General features: G+C 40.2%; 4 protein-coding genes across 4 annotated transcripts; 3 read left to right on the forward strand and 1 right to left on the reverse strand.

Moving 5' to 3' along the window:
• Nucleotides 1-2,763: 2,763 nt before the first annotated feature.
• pwp1 (PWP1 homolog, endonuclein) lies at nucleotides 2,764-9,088 on the forward strand. Its single transcript, XM_048267336.1, has 15 exons — nucleotides 2,764-2,948; nucleotides 3,131-3,189; nucleotides 4,620-4,789; nucleotides 4,901-4,986; nucleotides 5,081-5,177; nucleotides 5,391-5,501; nucleotides 5,886-6,016; nucleotides 6,232-6,305; nucleotides 6,410-6,506; nucleotides 6,786-6,847; nucleotides 6,972-7,083; nucleotides 7,293-7,383; nucleotides 7,553-7,674; nucleotides 8,038-8,143; nucleotides 8,562-9,088. The coding sequence occupies exons 1-15, from the start codon at nucleotides 2,883-2,885 to the stop codon at nucleotides 8,636-8,638; spliced, it is 1,461 nt and encodes a 486-aa protein (XP_048123293.1). The 5' UTR covers nucleotides 2,764-2,882; the 3' UTR covers nucleotides 8,639-9,088.
• Nucleotides 9,089-9,207: 119 nt separating this feature from the next.
• On the reverse strand, nucleotides 9,208-10,266 carry LOC125310988 (protein SSUH2 homolog). The gene has a single exon (XM_048268787.1). The coding sequence runs from the start codon at nucleotides 10,264-10,266 to the stop codon at nucleotides 9,208-9,210; it is 1,059 nt and encodes a 352-aa protein (XP_048124744.1).
• Nucleotides 10,267-11,010: 744 nt separating this feature from the next.
• On the forward strand, nucleotides 11,011-12,984 carry mrpl42 (mitochondrial ribosomal protein L42). Its single transcript, XM_048267337.1, has 5 exons — nucleotides 11,011-11,133; nucleotides 11,345-11,405; nucleotides 11,795-11,879; nucleotides 12,431-12,594; nucleotides 12,847-12,984. Exons 1-5 carry the CDS (start codon nucleotides 11,043-11,045, stop codon nucleotides 12,890-12,892), a joined length of 447 nt encoding a protein of 148 aa, XP_048123294.1. The 5' UTR covers nucleotides 11,011-11,042; the 3' UTR covers nucleotides 12,893-12,984.
• Nucleotides 12,985-13,253: 269 nt separating this feature from the next.
• Nucleotides 13,254-19,136, forward strand: ube2nb (ubiquitin-conjugating enzyme E2Nb). Its single transcript, XM_048268725.1, has 4 exons — nucleotides 13,254-13,398; nucleotides 15,202-15,448; nucleotides 15,712-15,852; nucleotides 17,987-19,136. The coding sequence occupies exons 1-4, from the start codon at nucleotides 13,369-13,371 to the stop codon at nucleotides 18,031-18,033; spliced, it is 465 nt and encodes a 154-aa protein (XP_048124682.1). The 5' UTR covers nucleotides 13,254-13,368; the 3' UTR covers nucleotides 18,034-19,136.
• The last annotated feature ends 3,110 nt before the right edge of the window (nucleotides 19,137-22,246 follow it).

A 22,246-nucleotide genomic window follows, 5' to 3' on the forward strand; every position in this document is an offset into this window, starting at 1 on the left:
GAGACAGAGAGTGTGTGGGACAAGGAGAGAAAGAGAAAGGAAAGTTTATTCCACATAAGCAAAAAAGCAGAACCTAATTATGTATTCCCCCTTTTTTCTCAATACTGCCCCCAGGTGTCCACAACTAAAAACTGTTGAAAATATAACAAAATAATAAAGGTCTGCTATTAAATAATGCAATTAACTAAACAAATAACTAGAAATTGTCATTCTTACTAATTTTAGATATACAATTGTCGCTTAGAATGACGGTTTTTATCTTGGGTTAGATGTGCGAAAGGCGCCGTTGCTTACAAACAAAAAGGTCGATTGGATGGTCAAAATGTCCAGGATTTTTGTCAGACACAGGTGGCAACCCTAGGTCAGGAGGTCGCAGATGTAGGGGGGAGCAAGGTTGTGGAGGGCTTTGAAGGTGAGTAGTAGTACTTTGTATTTGATCCGGTACGGAACTGGTAGCCAATGGTGTTGATGGAGAATGGGGGTGATGTGTGCTGATCGTCTGGTATGGGTGAGGAGCCTGGCTGCAGAGTTTTGAATATATTGTAGTCTTTGAAGGGTTTTAATGGGGAGACCAAGGAAAAGTGTTGCAGTAATCTAAACGGGACATAATGAAAGAGTGAACCAAAGTCTGCATCACTAGCAGAGAGGAAGGGTCGGAGGCGTGCAATGTTACGGAGGTGAAAAAAAGCAATCTTAGTGAGTGATTTGATATGAGGATCAAAGCTAAGGGTGGAGTCAAGCTGAATGCCAAGGTTTTTAACAACAGGGGTGGAGTGGACAGATGTATGGAATGTTTTTTGTGCCTAAATTAAATAAATAAATGAAATATGAAATCAATAAATGAAATATGAAATAAATAATTAAAAGTTGAAATACATAAATGAAATATGAAATAAATAAATAAAAGATTAAATAAATAGTTAAATAAAAAAAAAAAAATGTTAAATACATAAATAAATAAATGATTAAATGTAAAAACCATATATACATTGACATTTACATTCCATATGCACGGTCTTGCAATGTGCCATGAAATAAATAAATACTTCAGTCACCCATCAAGGCGGGACCTAGCCGCTGATTGGTTGCTGCCTTAAAAAAAAAATCAAACTTTGTGAGCATGACTGGCTGATCAGAATAAAGTCATTGATAGAAGCTAAAAGCTAGTGCTACTGCTAACAGTCATAACCTAGGCATTTTCATTCAGAAAGATTGTGTTCTATGTTGCTAACTCTTGGCTGTGAGTTATCAGGACGTACAGTAAAAGCATAGCATCTAGTGCTGTCAAAAATCCTTGTCGGCTGCTGAGTTATACCCTCATATTGAGAACTAAAAAGTCTCTGGAAAGTTGTGGACACTGATTGGGCAATGTAGCAAGCTGCCACTGACACTCACATAATAAGAGTTCACGGCATGGGCATCTCAAGCTTTATTGTTTATGTATCATATAACAAATGAGGTGAATTCAGCTCAAGTGAAGTTAACTGGGACGTCTGGGCACCCTACTATAAATAGAAGCAATAGCAAAGTCGTTTGCCATAGATAGAAGTTCGCTTTCTGTATATGTCGATAACTAGCTAACGCTTGTGCTAACTGTTTGTGTCTAGATGTGCATATAGCATGTCTATCAACCCTCAGACACAGCAAACAGACCCATCAAATAACAGAACGCTTTCACGCCTGATATCTTCCCAAATGTATGTTTCGTGAGTTATGATACAAGTCTGAGCTATGTCCTTAGTCCAGTGTGGTTCACAGGTAGCAAGCTAGTACAGTCTGACTCAGAGCTGGATCACTTCGTGTTATTTCAGGCAGCAATCAGTGGTTAGGTCCTGCCTTGATGGGTGACTGACGTATTTATTTATTTCATGGCACATTGCATGTCCGTGCATATGGAATGTAAATGTATATATGTTTTTTACATTTAATCATTTATTTATTTATTTATTTATTTCACATTTTATTTATTTATTTCAACTTTTAATTATGTATTTCAGAATTCATTTATTGATTTCATATTTAATTTATTTATTTAATTTTGTCACAAAAAACATTCCATACAGATGAGCCATCAATGTTGAGAGTGAGATGGGGAGATTTGGTGAGGATGCTTTTAATAAAATTAGTACTTGTATGGACAATCACTACTAAGGTCAACTTTAGAGCTGAATATAGGGAATTGCCCAAGAGATATCATTGGGCACCCACCCTATTCTTATGGAGTAACCCCTATGCAACAAGAAACAACAAATAAAAAAAACTTTAACTTTAACCAACAAAACCAGGTTCACCATGATTTCCTTTGGCTCCTAGCCTAGAAATCTAGACGCGCCTTAGCGGCAGCAAATAATGTGGGTCTGGCTCGTCAGGCTATTTGGCTCCCAGACTATGATAAGCATATCTTATTGTAATGGTTAGTATATTTAACTGAGTGATGAAATATTGGCTTATTAGAGAAAAAATTACAGATTTTTCTTAAGTAGCCTATTTAGGCCTATTTGAAATACTCTAAATACAATCCCTCAAAGTATTTTGTTACAAACTACATTAGATTTGTTCCAATCCAATGCAAAATACAAATGACAAAATAAAATAAATAAAATGCGTATTTAAAATACATATAATTAAAATTACTGCCCATGTATAAGCCTATGTAAGTAGAGAGGAGAAGTAAGGAAGCTAAGAGACTTGACTTAAATGTTCAGGCAAAGCTTTGGACAGCTACATCACGTCATTGATGATACGGATCAGGAAGGACCCTATACTTCACACGTGCCATCACTGGCGTGTAAACAGAAAGCTACAATCAGCACACTGATAAAGTCTTTCCATTTATATGTATAACGTATATGTAATTTAAATATCTGGTTTAATAAATTATAATGAGTTCGCAAATAACTTGCGTTGGGTGGGTGAAAAGAGGAGTCGCAAAGGAAACACCCGATAAGGTAAGCAGTTAACGTTGTCAACAGTCCGCAAACGTAAACTTTTGGAACCCATACATACATAAGGATTATATAAGGCGATATTGTCATGCTTTTAGTATCGGATGTGATGCACTCATTTGTAAGAAAAGACATATTGTATTGTTATAACATTCCTATCCTATTCCTAAATTATATTTTTTCAGGTGGAGCTGAGCAAAGAGGAGCTACAACGTATAATAGCTGAAGCTAAAGACGAACTGGCGTAAGTGTTTTGCATTTCAAATGGAGACATGGAGTTCATTCTTGGCACTACAGGTTAATGATGCTACAGACACTCTTCTCTGCATTGCCATCTTGTCTGGACAAAGTATTTTCATAAGACCCACTTATTATAAACCCCATCACCCTTTGCTCACTAACAGTATCTGTAATACAAGTGGTGTAAATCTAGAGATGCTATGATGTAGTACCAGTCATTCCTATCTGCCTTTTCATCCACAGTTACATGTGCTAAAGCTTTCTACCTAGAATTAGATAGATGTTGAGAATGCTACAGTCAGTCGAAAACTACTTTCTACTTTCAAGTGTCTTCCTCAAGCCATCTTCTACCGCCATTAACTACTTCACTGTCCACCGATGACATTTTTCACTGAAAGTGGCTGAGATTAGTGCCAAATTGAACTTTCACTGCTCTTAATGAGGAATACGTTCTAAGTGAAGTTTTCCAACAACATGCCACTCTTCTGCAATCCATCAAATCCACTATTTTGCCGGCAGTCATGCATGTTATTCATTTGTCGCTCAGCTCTGGAGAAGTTCTCTTTCCTTTTAAACACGCAAAGGTTACACCTCAGCTCAAGAAAACCAATGCTCCTCTTTTATCTGTTACTGAAGCATTGAAATTTGCCTCTGCTCAGTCTTCGGTTTTCCTTTACACTTATCTACAGCCTTTGACACTATTAACCATGACATTCTCCTAGGTACTTTATCTGAGCGAGGAATTTTTGAGAAAGCTCTTAATTGCTTGCATCCTCCCTCAAAGGATGTAGGATTGTGACTTGGGTGTCACAATTAATGACTGACTAAATTTCTCTTAGCAGGTAGCCTGAGTCACAAAGTTATGTTGGTTTATCCTATAGGCTACAATATTCAGAAGATCAGATCTTATAATCTAACACAATATGCCCCATAACTTCTTGTGTAGGCCATGGTTCTTTCCAAACTGGACAATTGCAATGCATTGTGAGCTGGCCTACCTGCTTGTGTAGTGATACTGTCACAGAGTCAAACAAGTGTTGGCTACTCATTGCAGTGAATGGGTGCGAGTTTGATAGTGTATTTTGCCGACAGTGCATGCGCACTGTGGCCAGAGCTGAGTCAGGCCGAAGTTAATTAATAAAAGATACATAGATAGATCAGAATTTAACACTGGTTGCATGTGATTGGTTTATTCAAATTCACTTCACCGGAGAGGTCTTGCCCGTTTCAGATTCCCTGCCTTGATGTAGCTTCCCACTACCTATATATCGCCACCGAATTTGGGCCCAATATGTATTAAGTGCATTGAATAAGGCAATCCATTGTGTTGTGGTTGGGATGGTTTTGTGGTTGGACGTGTGTTGTCGTGGTGATTCATCTTTGCCTTTGTGCTTGTTTGTTCTTCCTCCCTCCTTCCTTTTGCCTGGGCTGTAGGGCGGGTGATGATGGCAGTGAAGAGGATGAAGGCATGGGTAGTGGGGACTTGAGTGAGGAGGCAGAGGCTCAACCCCATGAGGAAGAACAGGTTGGAAATGGAGCTGAAAAGGAGGACAAGGATGAATTGGCAGAGTATGAACTTGACAAATATGATGAGGAAGATATTGGTAACTCCCTTATTTTGTGTTCCACAAATGATTAATGCTGTATGTATATGTTAATGTGCTTGACTTGGTCTTGTTGGTTACTGATGTTTTCTGTGATTTCTCCTGTTCCAGTAACAGCCAACCTTGGTGATAGTCTAGCTGGTCTCACTGTGTATGGCACCAATGAGCAGGACCCCTACATCACCATCAAAGACACAGTAAGTTCAAGATAGGAGCCATTGAGTACCATTCTGCAGTTACATATCGTAGAACTATACTTAACCATTTTTTGTGTGTGTGTGTGTGCCTCAGGATCAGTACGAGAGGGAGGACTTTCAGATCAAACCTAGTGACAACCTGATCTTGGCAGGCAAAGCTGAAAAGGACTGCTGTAACCTGGAAATCTACCGTAAGCAAAACATGATGTAAAAATGTAGTGTTGTAGTTCTGTGCCAAATTTCAATGCCTTTTAGGTGGATAAAAGGATACAACACACACTTGCACAACTCTTGAAACAATAGAATGCACTATTACAACACAAACTCAACTAGCAATAATATTTTTCATTGTTTATATATTTATTGGCTGCACATTTTTTATACATGTATGTTACTCCGCACAGTTTACAATGCAGAAGAGAATTCCTTGTATGTTCATCATGACATCCTTTTACCGGCTTACCCGTTGTGTGTGGAGTGGCTCAACTTTGACCCCAACCCTGAAGAAACATTAGGTGAGTTGATGAAGATTAAACTTTAGTTGAAGTTTGAGTTCCGTGCATACACAGATTTACAACACTGAACAGTCATGTTGACATGTTGGAGCGATTTTATTGTAGCATATGTTTATAATGCTTTGCATGCACTGAACAGTCATGTTGACATGTTGGAGCGATTTTATTGTAGCATATGTTTATAATGCTTTGCATGCACTGAACGGTCATGTTGACATGTTGGAGCGATTTTATTGTAGCATATGTTTATAATGCTTTGCATGCACTGAACAGTCATGTTGACATGTTGGAGCGATTTTATTGTAGCATATGTTTATAATGCTTTGCATGACATGGACATTTTTGTCCTCTTTCTATTCTTTTATACTCTTCATATTCTTTCAGCAAACTATGCAGCCATAGGTAACATGACTCCAGTGATTGATGTGTGGGATCTGGATGTGGTGGATTGCTTAGAGCCAGCATTCACTCTGGGAGGCAAAAAGGCCAAGAAGAAGAAAAAGAAAGGCAAAAAGGTGAGCTTTACACTGGCATATTTGTAGAACTTTTAAAAATGTAATTAGTTGAGTTGAGCTCTTCCTCGACAGGAAAGATGTACATACTCCTAACTAAAACAAACTTAATTTTCAACATCATGGAACATCTCTAATTGAAATAGCATTAGACGGAACACTTAAACACACAGCTCCTTGCAGATTGATATGTTTGGGTGCATAATGCTGTTTTGCAGGCTGCTGCAGCTGCAGAACCAGTTGAAGGACACACTGATGCAGTTCTAGATATTTCCTGGAACAAACTTGTTCGGTGAGATCTCTCAACTAGTCATCCTTGGTTGTCTCAATTCCCTGACTGAAAGGTCAGGTTACCTACACGTCACATGTTACCCACATGTATTATGTCACCAACAGGAATGTAATGGCAAGCGGATCAGCCGATGAATCTGTAATCTTGTGGGATCTGACCCAGGGGAAGCCAGCCACAACGTTAAGAAAACACACAGATAAGGTAAAGGCTTCACACTTGGAGGCCATGTCGTTGGTCACACTTTACCTCGACAGTCTACCCACAGACTATCTGCAGATGCCTAGATTATCAACCAACATCTCTCTACACTCTGTCAACTACAATTTATGGTTAAGGTTTACATAATTAACTTGAAGTCTCTGTAGGACTATCCAGGTGAAGTGTTACCAATTCATTGATCGGTACATAATATGTACAAAAGAGGTGGCCATGCCATCTGGTTGTTGAGTTTAATTTATTTATTTGTTCATACGGTTCCAGGTTCAGACTTTGAAATTCCACCCTTTTGAGGCTCAGACCCTTATATCTGGATCCTATGACAGGTTGGTTATCAAAAGAGGAAAAACCTTTTACATACAGTTTTGCATATATATTTAAATATTTTGACCAGTATAGTGTGAAATGCTGCTGTGGAGTTTTAACTGCCCTCCCATTCCCTTCTCACAGGTCTGCTGTTTTGTATGATTGCCGAAGCCCTGACGACAGCCATCGCACCTGGAGGTTTAGTGGGCAGGTCGAGCGACTTGTATGGAATCACTTTTCTCCTTTCAACTTCCTGGTGAGCAAGCCCTCATTACCGCTGTCAGTCTATATTGAGCCTCTTCAAGTGTTCCAGAATGCACTGCTTTCTTTAGTTAGCAGAGCATATTAGTATAGGGTTTGCGTTGTCATGCTGTTGGTTGCAACTGACGTCTGCACACTTTACTATAGGTTATCCTCCATGTAATATACTGTGCGACATGTTTTTTACTGTTGTTTGTTTGTCAGGCAAGCACAGAAGATGGCTTTGTGTACTGTCTAGACGCACGCTCTGATAAGCCAGTGTTCACACTCCGAGCTCATGACGGTGAAGTCTCAGGTGAGTGGGAGGCTTCATTACTGTTATGTGGAGGTCATAGAAGTAAGTGCACTGAATTGTGTCTGAACTCCTTGCACACTGCAGTGTAATTGCACTTAAATCAGAGGAGTAAGTGACGGACGCTCCTTGAAAACAACTGATCTGATAAGACTGACGTTATCTACAACAGGTATGGACCTGAGCAGTCAAGTCAAAGGATGCCTGGTCACCTCATCAGCTGACAAGCATGTGAAGATCTGGGACATTCTTGGGGACAAACCCAGTCTTGTTCATTCCCGGGACATGAAAATGGTTTGTGTCCCCAAATCTAAAAAAATATATGAGTTATGTTACTTGGTGATAAAACAACAGGGTGAATGATCGGTCGATTGGTCTGGAAATGTATAGAATTATGAAATTATATCTTCCAGACTCGGAGAAATATGGATATTTGAGTGAAAGTGTTTTTAAAAACAGCAAGCAATATCAAAGCTTATAGTTCAAAATCCCAGCAAAAATACACACATATTCTACAAAAAAAATAAAAAAGTTGCGACCATAAAGAACAAATAATCAGTTTTAAGAAAATAGCAAGAACCCTGAGTGAAAGCTACACTTAATATCACAAACATGCTATTTGGCTATGCCTACTGTTTAAATTGTTTTTCACCATAGGGAGTGCTATTTTGTGCGGCCTGTAGTCCCGACCAACCCTTCCACTATGCATTTGGTGGACAGAAAGATGGCCTTCGCGTTTGGGACATAAGTGATGTTGCAGCAGGTATGGTGAAGCTTTATGGTGTAGCCTGCTATTCTAATCTCATACGTTTTTCATTCAGTGAATTTCTCAGCATAGTCTTGTAGCTGACTGTTCAGTGTTGCTTTTGTACAATGCTTTTTACAATGCTTTTGTACAATCCAACAACCATTTGTGAAAGCGAAACCAAATTACAGACTATCCATCTTTAAAGATATACATTGTAGTACCTGCCATGGTGTTACAAGATGTTCTCATTCAGTTAGTCAAGCATCTGTTCAATGAGGACATTTTCTTTTGAATACTTGATGGTAGTTTATCTGGCCTCCCCATCCACCCCTGTAGTGTACCAGTGTTTGATATAGCGGTGTAGCTAGAAAGAAATTAAGTATGATTGTGTTTGATCCCTTATTTATATTTATGATGTATACTCCTCTTTCAGTGACTGAAGTATTTGGAAACAGGGAGAGGTTAGTGGCAAACACCTCTGTGGCTTCCAGCAGCATGGATGTCTCCTAACTCCTCAAGCTGCTCATCTGATCCAGCGATACACAAATAAATCTATTTGAGAGCAAGAGACTTGTACGTGGGACAACAAACAAAGGACCATTCGCTGGACTATATGGACCGACTTATTATACTAATAACCACACTGCTCTGTGTTGATGATGGGACGTGAGAAAGAAAAGATGACTTATACAATTTTTATCTGGACAGATCATGCAGTGGTGTCTTACATGGACACCATTCAGTGAATCTCAATGTCTAAGAATGGCCTGCCTATGGTCTGCCAGTTTACAGTCCCAGTGTTGAATATAATAATGGATTATATTACCTAATGTCTAATAGGTTAACAAAGCCTAGTACCATTGTGTATTTGTACAATTTATTGACAACCAGATTAGTGTATCTAGTGCACATTTCACTGTCAAACAATAATTTGAGAAATAAAATCAATGTAAGATTTAATCAACCTTTTTTATGCATAATTTGTTGCTATACAATTTTAGGAAATTCCCAAGTATTTAAAAAGAGCTGCTCTTAAGGGAAGCAAAATTACTTAGATTTGCTAAGACCTCAAGTTGTAACTAGGCAATGGTGCAGCGATCCGACAATCTGCACTGAGGGTAGTCTGGCCAGTATACCCGGTTGTCTGTCCCATAGATGTAGAAGCCTCCAGTCTCGCCTTTCCAGTAGTACTGAGCAAATGTGACCGGTATGGCCTTCAGGAGATGCCTCTGCTGGATGACCTTACAGTGCGGCCACCTTCGATGGGATGCCTCTACCATCTGCTGTGAGACGTCGTTCACCTCTGGCACTGAAAACTGTGACAGAGGCCTCACTGTGGTCCCTATGCTGGCGTGGACCACGTCCCCAGCCGCCTTCAGCAGCTTCTTCTCCGGCACCCCACAACCAGTCAGCAGCCGATTTTCCATGTGGGTCCGGTACTCCACCCTCAATTCCTTGAAGTAGCACAGGCGTCCTTTGCCCACGCACATTTTGCAGCACACTCGACCCAGCGCCATGCAAGCTGCACAGGAAACCTGCCGCTTCCCCTGACAGTGGCTACATTGCTTGGACTGTGGTCCCTGATGTATCTTACACATGGCACATGGTTTTTGGCCTACTCCACCACAACGAGAGCATGTCACCCACTGCTGCTCCTGGCAATATTGGCAACCCCTGTGCTGGTCTGTGTTGATCAGGCGGTAGTGGCACACCTGGTTACTAAACATCTTGACAGGCGAGACGGCTACCTTCCAGGGTCGAGGTTCTTGGTTGTTGGTGTCGCTGGATTGAGGGAGGTCTTTTATTTGAGGCTCGAATCGCATGCAGACTGACCTGTGCTCCGTGAATGTCTCAAGGAAATAGAAGAAGATGACGTCATTGTTTGTGGATGTCACCATGAACTCTTTAGCAGGTCCACTGGAGAGGAATGTCTTGGTCTTCACCCAGGCAAGAACAATATCAGTTATGTCTGCATCTGACAAAAGAGTCAGATTCAAAGGGTGGTAAATTTCAGATGGCCGATGCGTCCTATGGTTCCTATCTTGCTCTCTTGCAGGACCTGGAGGAGACACAGTGGTGTACTGAGACGGGGCCAGGATTACATCACATCGGTAGGATGGGGGATTATCTTCTGACATTTTCTATGGAGGCGTAAAATTGGCAGCAACCATATTTAATGCTGATTTATGATGAGATGGCAAAGAATTCCCTGGTGTGTTCTATGTATGTGATGTCATAGGAATCTCTTTCTTAGGAATGTCTTAGGGTTCTGGAAGGTGCTCAACATTGATTATGATGTTTAGGTTTAGTTTGTTTCAGGGCTATTTGCTGAATGAACAGCCTATGTGATTTTGTTTACATAGTGCAGTAAAGACCTTCAAGTATGTGGTTTAGTGACAAACCTGGGTAAGTTAATAAAGTGTAAGTGGTGAACCTCCTAATAAAAGCTGTATGGCTTCATTCACCTAATAAAACAATGCCATACATGGCTCTTGTAGGAGGTTTACCACTAACTGAGTTGACTTACCCAGGCTTGGAATACCCCCCTGTTTTAATTTCACAAATAAAACCATTACCTTTTACATGGGGGGGGGGGATCTGCAGATGTACTGTTGTACAGCAGAGACAGGGTTTGGATTGTAACATGTTTGATTAGCATCTTTTACGTTTTTGTAAAATGTTTCTGTCGTCATTAACATATGGAATAAATCGACCACAAACTAAAAATTCTGAGAATCCTACTTTTTTTCAGGGCGATACTAAAGTAAATAATTTGTTATTTAAAAAGAGCATAAATGAAATAGCATCACTGTTGACTTGGTTTTGGCAAAAAGACGAGTTAAAGGGACCGGACTATATTTGGCCTGACTTACACACGGAAATATTTCGTTGCAACACCGTTGCATCAAGAAGCATGGCGGCGATCTTGGGTCAAGGAACGCTTAGCATATTAAAATGTTTATGTCCACGGTTTTCGAGTCGATCAAATGTGTTATGTATAAATGGTAAGTGTAATGCTGGCTATAGACTTTGACAACCATTATATATGAAGTACGAAGACCTTGTCAGTAGATTGAACAAATGCTGAGGCTAACTGATGAACTTGGAGTGAAAGGAGGCTAGCTAGGTTAATGTTGTCTTTGTCATGTTCCTTTGATCCTTGACGTGTTGTGCGACATGCATGATCACATTAATTACACACTGTGTCTCCCTAAGGTATTAACGTTTATACCAGTCATGCCAAATCCACAGTTCGGGGCCCAGTGATTGACGATAGGTAAGATTTACGTTCTGTTGTAAAGTTGTATGGGTTTGTTGTCAGAATAATAAAAACAATAATAATAAGTGTAAAGGCCAAAGATAGTGTTATGTCAATAAACTACGAGGAAGAAGTGTTCTGGCCCATTGGCTCTCTCAATTTCAGGCTGTATCTTAATTCTTCAGTAGCATTAAGATGTCTATTCTGAGAAGAAAAAGAGTATAGAACTACATGTAATTCATGCAAGTTTTGAATGCTACTCTGCATTCAGAATGACATATTTAGTCAGGTGTGTTTGTTCTTGAACAGCAGGAACCGGATGCACCTTTGACATGACATAACTGTGTGAGCTAGATATACAGATGGCTTAGAAGCAGTCTCAATGTGTTCTCTGTTTTTCTCCACAGTAACGTGGAAATTGGTGTGACATCTGATGGGAAAACAGTTGTATGCTATCATCCCGCAGTAGAATTTCCTTATGAGTTAAGCCAGGTGAGACTCATCACGTCAGCCTATACTCTATAAATGCATAGTACCCATAAATTGAGCATAGCTGGCATAAGGATCATTTCAAACTTGTGACTTGTGTGATTTGCAAAATTTGTTTGCAATCCCTTCTCAGAAATATAGCAATACCCAAAACCCAAAACCTCAGACCCAAAACCCTCTAAATCCGTCTGACCATTTTCTTTTAAATGAGCATGTTCTATCTGCTCCTTAAGTTTTTGCAGGGTTTGAAGCTAAATTATTTGATTAATGTGTACTATATGGAGAGCCTTCACTCACCATTGTTGTCTTGTTTTTGACAGAGGTGGCGGTTAGATAGATCGATACTTTATTGATCCCCAAGGGGAAATTCAAGAGGCTTTTGCATCTGAACTCAAATATTTACCTCTAACCATTGTCTGAACCTGATTCAATGGATGCTTAGAAATTTAGGTTTCCATCCTGTTTTCTGCATCAGAGAAGTTTAGTTGCAGTCTTTAATCCATCCTATCTGTTCATTACCTGATCTGGATTTTGTTTTTCCTTTTTTAATTAAGCCTATTCCTCGTCCGGACCCCATAACCAACCTACCGGAAACCCATGACCAGGTTTTAAAACAGAGACTTGGCAAAGAAAGCCTAAAGGAAAAGCAAGCTCCCACTATTGAAGAGCTTAGTAATATGTTCTACACAACGAAGCACCGCTGGTACCCGATTGGACAGTGAGTACATATTTTGTTTTCAGTGCTGTATTTAAAGGCATAATTCATTATCTAAAAATGGTAGAAAAGAATGGCTTTGACTGCATCATAAACAATTCCAGCCAGTCAACACATGTATTCAGTTGCAAGGAAGAGTATGTCATTTCACTGGCTGTTGAGTTCAGATGTCAACAGCTTTTTGCCAGATTTGCAGACTCTGACACTCCACATAACTGTAGATTGCTTTCATTGTCCTTTTTGTTCTTTTTGCAGGTATCGCACGAGGCGCAGAAATAAAAATCCTCCTAAAGACAGATAATGAAGTAATATGTCTAAATATCCATGAACTCATATGTTTTGTGTAACTGTCTTGTATTTGCTCAAATAAATAAAATGTATATGTGAACTAAAGTATCTTTTAGACCTTTCAGTTTGTAATTGTATTATCTTGCCATCATTCATGCAGCCTCTGAAATAAGTATGTTCAGAATCAGATCAACACTTTTAAGATATATCGTTTTAAAAAAAGAAACGGTGTGCAATTGGGGCATGCTACCTTTTCTAATTATATATATATATATAAAAAGATCATTGGGTGACACACAAATTAATGTTTTTTTTTTTAGTAGAGTTGTTGCCTCCGTTTAGTTCTGAACGTGCAGCGGGAAATACGTTTCCCAGTCTGCTTCTGTTGGTGATGTACCATCACCGGAAGAGTTGTGCGTTTGCGCCGTCTCTCTAAGCTAGTTAGCTAACGTAGTGATCGGGCCACCGTACAAACCGTATTAAGACAAAATGGCAGGGTTGCCTCGGAGGATCATTAAGGTTAGTAGACATTATGTGCCATATTTTGATTTAACATGTACCACTGTTGTTAGCTTTTCCAGTGCAATGCAATTAAAAACAGGAATGGCACGTGCAAACCACTTTAGCACTAGCGTCAAGCCAATTTAGCCGTGGTAAGGGTAGCTAACGTTACTTCCGTTTGGTCAGAAACAGGTTGGGCGAAAATCCATCCTCTTTCGCTAATTATGGCGCACAAATACAATGTTGTTTGCACGATAATCACACGACAACTTGATGGGAAAACGGTTCATCTATCTGATAACGTTTAATCATTGAAATGAAGCGCCAGCTGTCCGGTATAAACACGTAACGTTAACGTTAGTTGACATTAGCAAATAAGCGCATGCTAATGCAGGAAAGGTGGCATCCCTCCAAACTAGTGTGGATCTATCATAGCCTGATAATTATACCATTTAAAATCACAGTTAAACTGTGTCCCTGTTTGCTATAAACGGGCATTTTAAACATATAAGGTAGGCTATTTCGTTTAATTGTCGGTTATAATGGCTATACCTAGCATAATTCCTTGCTTGTTACTTTAGGCTAGAACATGGCAGGTGTGGCTAGCTTGCTGTGTAGAACTAGGTAGCCTTCCGCCCTGTCAGGCCCGGCCCGATCATGCAGTCATATCTCGGGAATGAATGAAATGCGGTGATTGATAGGTTAAACAAAGATTGTAGATAAGCGGATATGGGCTAAACATAAAGTTAAACATTCCATGATCCTTGATTTTGACTTAAGCTAGCACCGAAGATAATAAACACTGGGCTGCTGCAACCATAGGGCTGCAACTCAAAACGCACCAAACGCGTAGACGGAATTCATTTGAAAACAGCCAGGTCTGTAAACCTTAGAAGCAGTTTAAGGCTGTTATCACAGTCTTTAGGTCTGTGACAGTTTTCATCCGCAACATATCGGCTGAATCAAGTTGTCGAACCAATTTTCTGCATAAATCATACATCTATTGTTTTCTATGTTGAAAGGTAACTTACGCTTTTCATCTAGGAATTGTAGACTGGGGAGGCTAATGCTTTTCAACTGTAGGCCTACGTTATACTGCGACGATTAGGCTAGAAACATACACTCAGAAGAAACTGTAGGCCTACATTTCTAAGAATGAATTTGCTGATACAATTTCAGCAGATGGTCTAGTTTAGACTAGGAAGTGAACAACATGGAGGGGTAGGAAACAGAGCCAGAGAATATTTAACGTTAACTCGGATAGTTTGTTATCTTTCTATCCTATAAACTAGAGCAGTCTAATACAACAATCCTGCAAGCTACAATGTTTCAGTCTAGTAATTTAAGAGATGTTACAATTCAGCAGTTTGATCTATTGGAGGATGTAGGCTAGTTTGCGGTGGTTTAAAAGGACTGTACGAAACTGAAACACAAAGATGTTTGTTATTTCCTTGCTTCAATGATTGAAATGGAGTGGTCGGAATAGAAACATGTCTACAATTCAACTGCATCACAAACTGCAGACAGACTCCAAAATGAACACACAGTTGAACCAATGGCTCTTTTAAAAAGGAATATTCTTAACATGAAGTTAAGATTTAATTCCTGTACTGGGGTGTTAGACTGAACTAAAGATAAATCACTTTAGTCCTTCAAAATGAACTCAAAGTACAAGTGGCTTTGAAGGTAGCCTAATAATTCAATCGTGAATTCCCTTAACAGAAACTGCCTAAAATATGTATTCATATTTAAGCAATGTGATTTTGGACATTGTGTGGATGTACACAAATACATCTTCATGATGAGCTGATGTCTGTTCAGGAAACACAGCGCCTACTGGCAGAGCCTGTACCAGGGATTAAAGCCGAACCAGATGAAGGGAATGCCCGCTACTTCCATGTGGTCATCGCCGGGCCCCAGGACTCCCCCTTCGAAGGGGGCACCTTCAAACTTGAACTCTTTCTGCCAGAAGAGTACCCCATGGCAGCCCCGAAAGTTCGGTTTATGACCAAAATCTACCACCCCAACGTGGACAAGCTGGGTAGAATATGTCTAGACATTTTAAAAGGTAAGTGTAAGCAGATACATTGCCTATGTATGCCCTGATGTGGATTGGCCTTTTTCATGTTTGCACCTAATCAGCACCCCACAATAGAAACACAGTCTTAGAGGCAACTCATGAATGTATGGTTTATACACACATATTACAAATGGCATTTTATATTGCGTGTGTTGGTTTGTAGCTTAACTAAGCTAGTATTTTGTGTGCCCCCCCCCTCTCTCTGTCTCTGGCTCTCTCTGTCTCTCTCCCTCTCTTTCTCTTGTCCGTAGATAAATGGTCCCCAGCGCTGCAGATCCGTACAGTCCTGCTGTCCATCCAGGCTTTGCTCAGTGCTCCAAACCCAGATGACCCTCTCGCAAATGATGTGGCAGAGCAGTGGAAGAGCAATGAAGCCCAAGCCATTGAAACAGGTGTGTTTGGGAGTCCACTGCCAGAACTTTGAATTGTTTTTCAGATTGTTGCATTTTACAACCCCAAATGAGAAAAAGTTGGGATGTTGTGTAAAATGCAAATAAAAAAGAATGTAATAATCAGCAAATCTAGCAAACTCATATTAAAATATTCAGAGAACTCTTTGCGAACTAGGGATAGAGCTGGCAAACAATATTGGATGGCCATGTTTTACACCTCAGATGGCACTGCATTAAAACCCAGACCTGTTTCTGTAAAGAGGCTCAGGAAATCCTCATAACCATTGTCTATGAGCAGAGTTTGATACTCAATTTAGAAATGCTAGTGTAAACTTTACCATGCAACAGACAAAATTGTATTGACATGATACAGGAATACTACCGTCTTATTTGGGCCTGAGCTTGTTTAAAATGGACTGAGGTAACGTGGGAAAAGGTCCTGTGGTTAGACCAATCAAAATTTGGAAATCATGGACTCATCTGGGCTAGAGGAGAGGGCCTATCCAAGTATCCAACCTATCCAACTTGTTTTAGTGATCAGTTCCAAGCCCAACATCTATGATGGTGTGGAGGTGCATTAGTGCCTACAGCCTGGGCATCTTCAACATCTGGAATGGCACAATCAATTCTGAATGATGTATACAGGTTTTGAACAACATATACTGCCATCCAGGCAATGTTTTTTTTCCCCCAACAATATTTCTCCATAGAGACAGAGTCCAGGTACTAAAATGGCCTGTCTGCAGTCCAGACCTGTCAAATGAGGTGCATCATAGAATTAAAAACATGATTAAAAATACCTCATACTGTTGAGCAACTTAAATTCTCAAAACTCTAGCAACTGGTCTCCTCATTTCCTAAACATTTACAGAATTGTGTTAAATGAAGAGGTGAAGCAGCACAGTTGTAAACATTCCCTGTCCTAACTTTTTTTGAAACATGTTGCTGGCATGAAATTCAATATGATCATATATTTTCCATGAAATAGTCAACATTTTCATTTTCAACATTTGATATGTTGTCTATGTACTTTTTGCTGCTAAATATGGGTTTACAAGACTTATATATTATCACATTAGGTTTTTATTTGCATTTTACACGTCCCAACTGTACATATTACACATCAAATCACAGTAAGCAAAGGAAATTAAAGATATAGTGTCATCAAAGTCACTCAGTTGTGTAAAGGCAATGTTACACTGGTGTTAGTCGGTAGCGTGAAGGAGTTGCATGCATGCATGCTCACAGACACACATGCACACAGGTAAATTTTAATACACGTGTCCTTTATATTCTCACACACACCACAGGAATTTTCTGTTTCTTGGTCTCACACGTGCTTAGACATTGACTGGCTCGTCCTCACATACTCATGAGTGTCCTGTATCTCGACTCCTCCTCCTTTCCCTAGGTATGCATATACACATGTTTAGACCACCTTGACTTTCACTCCCTCACCTCTTTCACTCTCCCATAGCCCTAACTGTCTACACAATTTTTTCATAAATCTTTGACGCACATTGAAAGACAGTAATGTTTATTTACTAATACAAGCCAATTGTTGTGACTAACGAAATGGTTAAATCATAACTGAACTCTTCACCTCCATGCTGTGGGTCAATTGCTCCAGAGCTATTGTAATCAGACACAACACGCCCATTTTCCATTGCAGGTGGGGAGAAAACTGAAGACACGAAATACTAACCAAGAGACTGACTGTCTGTATTTGTGCGAAAGACAAGCAAGCGAGAATTAATAGATACTTTGATAAGACAAAGCTGCCAGATGTGTGTGAGAGTAAAAAATGTTTTTCAAAGTAAAATAAAATTGGGTGAACTGACTAAATTGGTTGTGATGGGAGAAAAATCTCTTCCTAACCAAATGATTCCATCGATTTTCAAAATTTCATTAGATTACTTCTTAGGCAAGCTCAAATCACACGTGCACTAGAAAATATATGAAATTCAAGTCTATATGAAATTCAATAATGAAACCGAAACTGAAGACCTCAGTGTAGGTATTTGTGGCTTAAAGAATATTTCTGATGCTAATATTATATAGGACAATACACCGACAGCTCATGTTATCAGTGTTATTGTACATCAAAAATATTTCCTATTCTTCTGTCCTACAGCTCGGACATGGACCAGGCTGTACGCTGGAAACAACATTGAAGTCTAAAAAGAAAGAAAACCTGAAAAAAAGAAGATTTAGAGCGTGAGTGTAAAGTGCTCTCGTTCTGCCAAGATCCTACTCCTTTCTTCGTTTGCATTTAAAGGACACTGTCTCAGACAAAATGTAAAAAAAAATCATTAAGCAAAAAACTACAGAATATATATTAAGTAAGAAAAAATACAACCACACCTTTACAGACTACTGCAGACCTTTTGGTTATTTCAAGAGGCGTTAGTGAGGCATTGGTTCCTCGTCCCACATTCACAGCACCCAAGGCTTATATATCGCTTGCTACACACCACACGGTTGTTTTCTGTATCTCTGTGGATGGGTCACCATATTTTGACGCCCCAGCCTTGCTTTAGGCCCACCGGTGTGGAGGTTCCAAACATGGGTTAGCGTCCTCCATTATCCCGATTAAATAACTTGAATCATGTAGGGGTAGTTGGGGTGTTGGTGCTACATTTATGGGGAAAAAAAAAAAACATTGACCACTCTCTTAATGAAATGGCTGCTACCGGACAGACTATGCTCATCACAAAATGGCTGTTACTGTCTGTAGCGCTTCACCCTCAAGCTGCTCTTGTATTTGGAACCCCATTTGTAGAACTTGCAGTATAGGTAGTAACAAGGGAGAGGGATGGTCAGCTAGTGGCCTTCTGGGCAGGGTTAAAAACAGAGGGTGGGGTGGGATAGGATGTAGGATGGGGCGGGGGGGCCTGCAAAAGGATGTACTTTTTACTTTGTTTTAATGTTTTTCCCCCTTACTCCCTTTCTGTGAAGCCTAGGTTCATTATACGCATGCAGTTAACCAGCTTAGAATTTGACCTTACAGACAATGCTGTGTGGGAATGTTGAGAATGATGCTTGTCCTTTTTTTTTTTTTTTTTTTTGTTTTGTTTTAATTATTATTGTCCTTTTTTATTGGGGCTGAGGATCCAGTCAGTGACATTGAAACTGTGTGGGGGGAGAGGCACACTGCAACACTATAGCATCAGTAACATGCCGAGCCCCCTGTAGGCTTGTGTGGCTTCTGTACGGCTCTGTCTGTCTGGGGAAACTGAAAACTGTAAATGTTATGTTTTAGTAAAATATTTTTTGTTATGCTATACTGTTTGTGCTCTTTCTTCCATTCTTATTGACTGCCATGGGATTTGGACAGGCCATACTCTAAGATTACTTTGGGTTCACATTCACAAGATGCTGACTATAATATATTCTATATATAAATATGTTTATCTTATCTTAAATATGTCTATCTTATCTTACTGCAACCGAGTTTTCCAGTTCAGTATCACTACCTTGGGTATTAAAGAACGGTGGCTGTATTCCTCCAAACTGACATTTCAAACCAAATCAGTCTGGACACCTTTGCTCTCTCCCCTGATTTGCTTCTGCTCTGTTGTAAGAGCAGAAAAACGCCTGGCTCCCTTTTCTACTCGCAGCCTTCTGGATTTGGGGCATAACGTTTTCGGGCAAAATTCAGTCATGGGCAAGGTTTAAGATTTGAAAAAGGATCATTATGACCGCTGCTAGAGTAGCGGTCATATAGGGATTGTCAACGTTTTATTCTCTTTTTTTTTTTTTTTTTTTTTTTTTTTTTTTTTTTTTTTTGTCATCAACTTCCTGACTTTTTGGTCAACGAATCCCAGGACACGGAAACACCGGGCCACATGAAACTTGGTGGGCATGTAGTAACCCCACTAGACTTTTCCAGAAAAAATTGTTTGGTCAGGGGGCCACTACAAACCCCCCCACACGCACAGACACCGACACACGCATGCATGCACACACACACACATCCACATGCACAGACACACGTACATAAACACACACAAGGCAGTGGCTCAGGAGGTAGAGGAGTCGTCCAGAAAGTGGAAGGTTGCCGTGTCGAAGTGTCCTTGAGCAAGACACTTAACCCCCGATGAGCAGGTGGGTGCATTGCAGCCTCAGCCATTGGTATGAGTGGCTGTGTGTGGTGTGTGGGTGGGTGAATGTGAGGCATGACAATGTAAATCGCTTTGGGTGCTCGGAGAAGTCGATTAAAGCGCTATCGAAATGCAGTCCATTTACCACACACGCACTGACACATACACACAGGCACAAGCACGCACATACAAGAATACACAAAAGTTGCAAGAGTATGGGGTGGAGTAGGAGATGGAGACAAATTGACAAGCGTGATTTTTTGCAGGGAGAATGTAAAGGACTGAGCGGCGGTCATATTTTGTACCGCTATGCGGTACATCTAGTTATATACAGCTTTGAAAATGTCTGATAGTAATTGTCCTTGCTTTTAGGTCCTGTGTTTTGATGTGTTTGCTTTAGCTGGATTCTGCTTGATCCGGCTGTCTGCTGTCTGACAGTGCTCTTAATCTTTTCTTTTTATGGGCCATGTGAGATGAGATTTGTTTTTTTGTTTTTAATTTTACAACTCTGTCTAGACGGCCAGCAACCTGAAGTCACCTGTGTTGTTGATGACACCCTGGAGGACCGGTGAGGTCTCAGTTTCTCAAACTAGACCGTTCTAATCTAGTTCTCTTGCTCAGTTGTGCACTGGGGTCTTCCGATCCTTTTTTCGATTCTGGTTGAACCCAGTTTACTGCCTTCTTTGAAATTATCCTTTTAAAATGATGAACTTTGATTAGCAGACAGAATGTGTCATTTGAAGATAGGATGCGTTGCATTAAAACCTAGCCATTTCTCTAGTCCTTAACAGTGTTTATATAACAGTATTCCTCATTGATGAGGTGTTAGTTTAATGGTCAAAGAGATTGTTTCCTTGAAAATATCTATGTGAAAGTCAGTCTATGCTTAGTATTTTTGGTAGCACTAGCGAAGGTCAGGGCTATGTCTGGACTGGTGAAAATGCCATTGAGGAAGTATCCTAGGCCACTGCCGTTAAATCACCTTTAAGTCATAAACTTGCATTTATTTCAGTGAAATGAAATTGAGCAGACATATTTTTATGAGCTGTTCAGTAATGGAGAAATCCATCCTGCTGCTCTTTGCAATGACCCCCTCCTCCCCCCAATGCCGTCACACATGCCAGCTGGAAGGTTTGCCCAGTCTAAGATTGCTTTGAGTCACAAGATCCATAGGCAGCAAGAGCATTGGTTGTGCCGGGGAGGAGTGGCAGAGGAGTGGGTGGACTGTGCTGTATTGTATTTAATGACTTGAGTTGTTTACACATTCAGCCATGGGTTTCAGGCCATAAAGAACTTTTTTTTCTGTCCGAATCAGGATATTCACATGTCATAACAGCTTTATGCATACACAAGTGGTGCACCTTGCAATGGGAGATAAATGTTTGTCATGGAGGAGGCTGCAACTATAAATCTATCCACAGAACAGAGGAACTGTTAGCAGGTTCTTCTTTGTGTACATGTTGGCAAACCAGCCTTGACCAGCAGTGGTGGTGACTCATGGACACCACCTACTACCCACCCACAATGCCCCTTAGCAGATTTTTATCGACACTGGCTGCATGTCGCTGCTCATCCACAAGAGGGAGGTAGTTTGATGGTAAAGAGCCGGTCTCCACACTAACTTATGTGTCTTGCTTGCAAGCCTGCTGTCAGCAGAATTCCATGTGTCATTGTTTTTAGGTATAGAATGCCAATTAGGGTGCGAAGCAACACCTTCAGCACATGTCCTGAAAATATCACTATACGTCAGTGGTCAAGCATTGGGGCAGAATGTCATCATCTCATCCATCAACCAGAGTGGTGGTGCCACCTATGACAACTAGTAGTTAAATGTTAACTACCATTAAGTATTGTCAGTAAACTAGAATTTATAGCTAATAATTTCAAATTTATTCTAGATTCTGATCTCAGATCTATATGGCATAAATCAGGGCAATTGTGTTTGTGCATAGGCAAAGCTCCTGATAGGAGCATGACATGGCTGCTCTCTTGAGTTGATCTGTAAGACTACCCCATGGGAAGCAGAAACTTATTTACTGGATTGAACAATATGTCCACACATCATCAAAGTCAACCTTGCTCCTTGAGGGGAAAAAAAAGAAAATCATGAGACAGTTCTGTGGAAGCTTTTTTCTCTCGTGGTTATGTAAGGATAAAAACAGCCCATGTCCTTTCAGAAGATTTGATCTAGTGCTGATTTAACAGACTAATGGTCTGGGTGTATCATGGGTGGGTCCAATACTAAAGTGTTTTTTACAGGACTGCTCTCTGGTGTTTCACCATATTATGAA

This window comes from Alosa alosa, chromosome 17 (genome assembly GCF_017589495.1).
Source record: "Alosa alosa isolate M-15738 ecotype Scorff River chromosome 17, AALO_Geno_1.1, whole genome shotgun sequence".
Taxonomy (NCBI): domain Eukaryota; kingdom Metazoa; phylum Chordata; class Actinopteri; order Clupeiformes; family Clupeidae; genus Alosa; species Alosa alosa.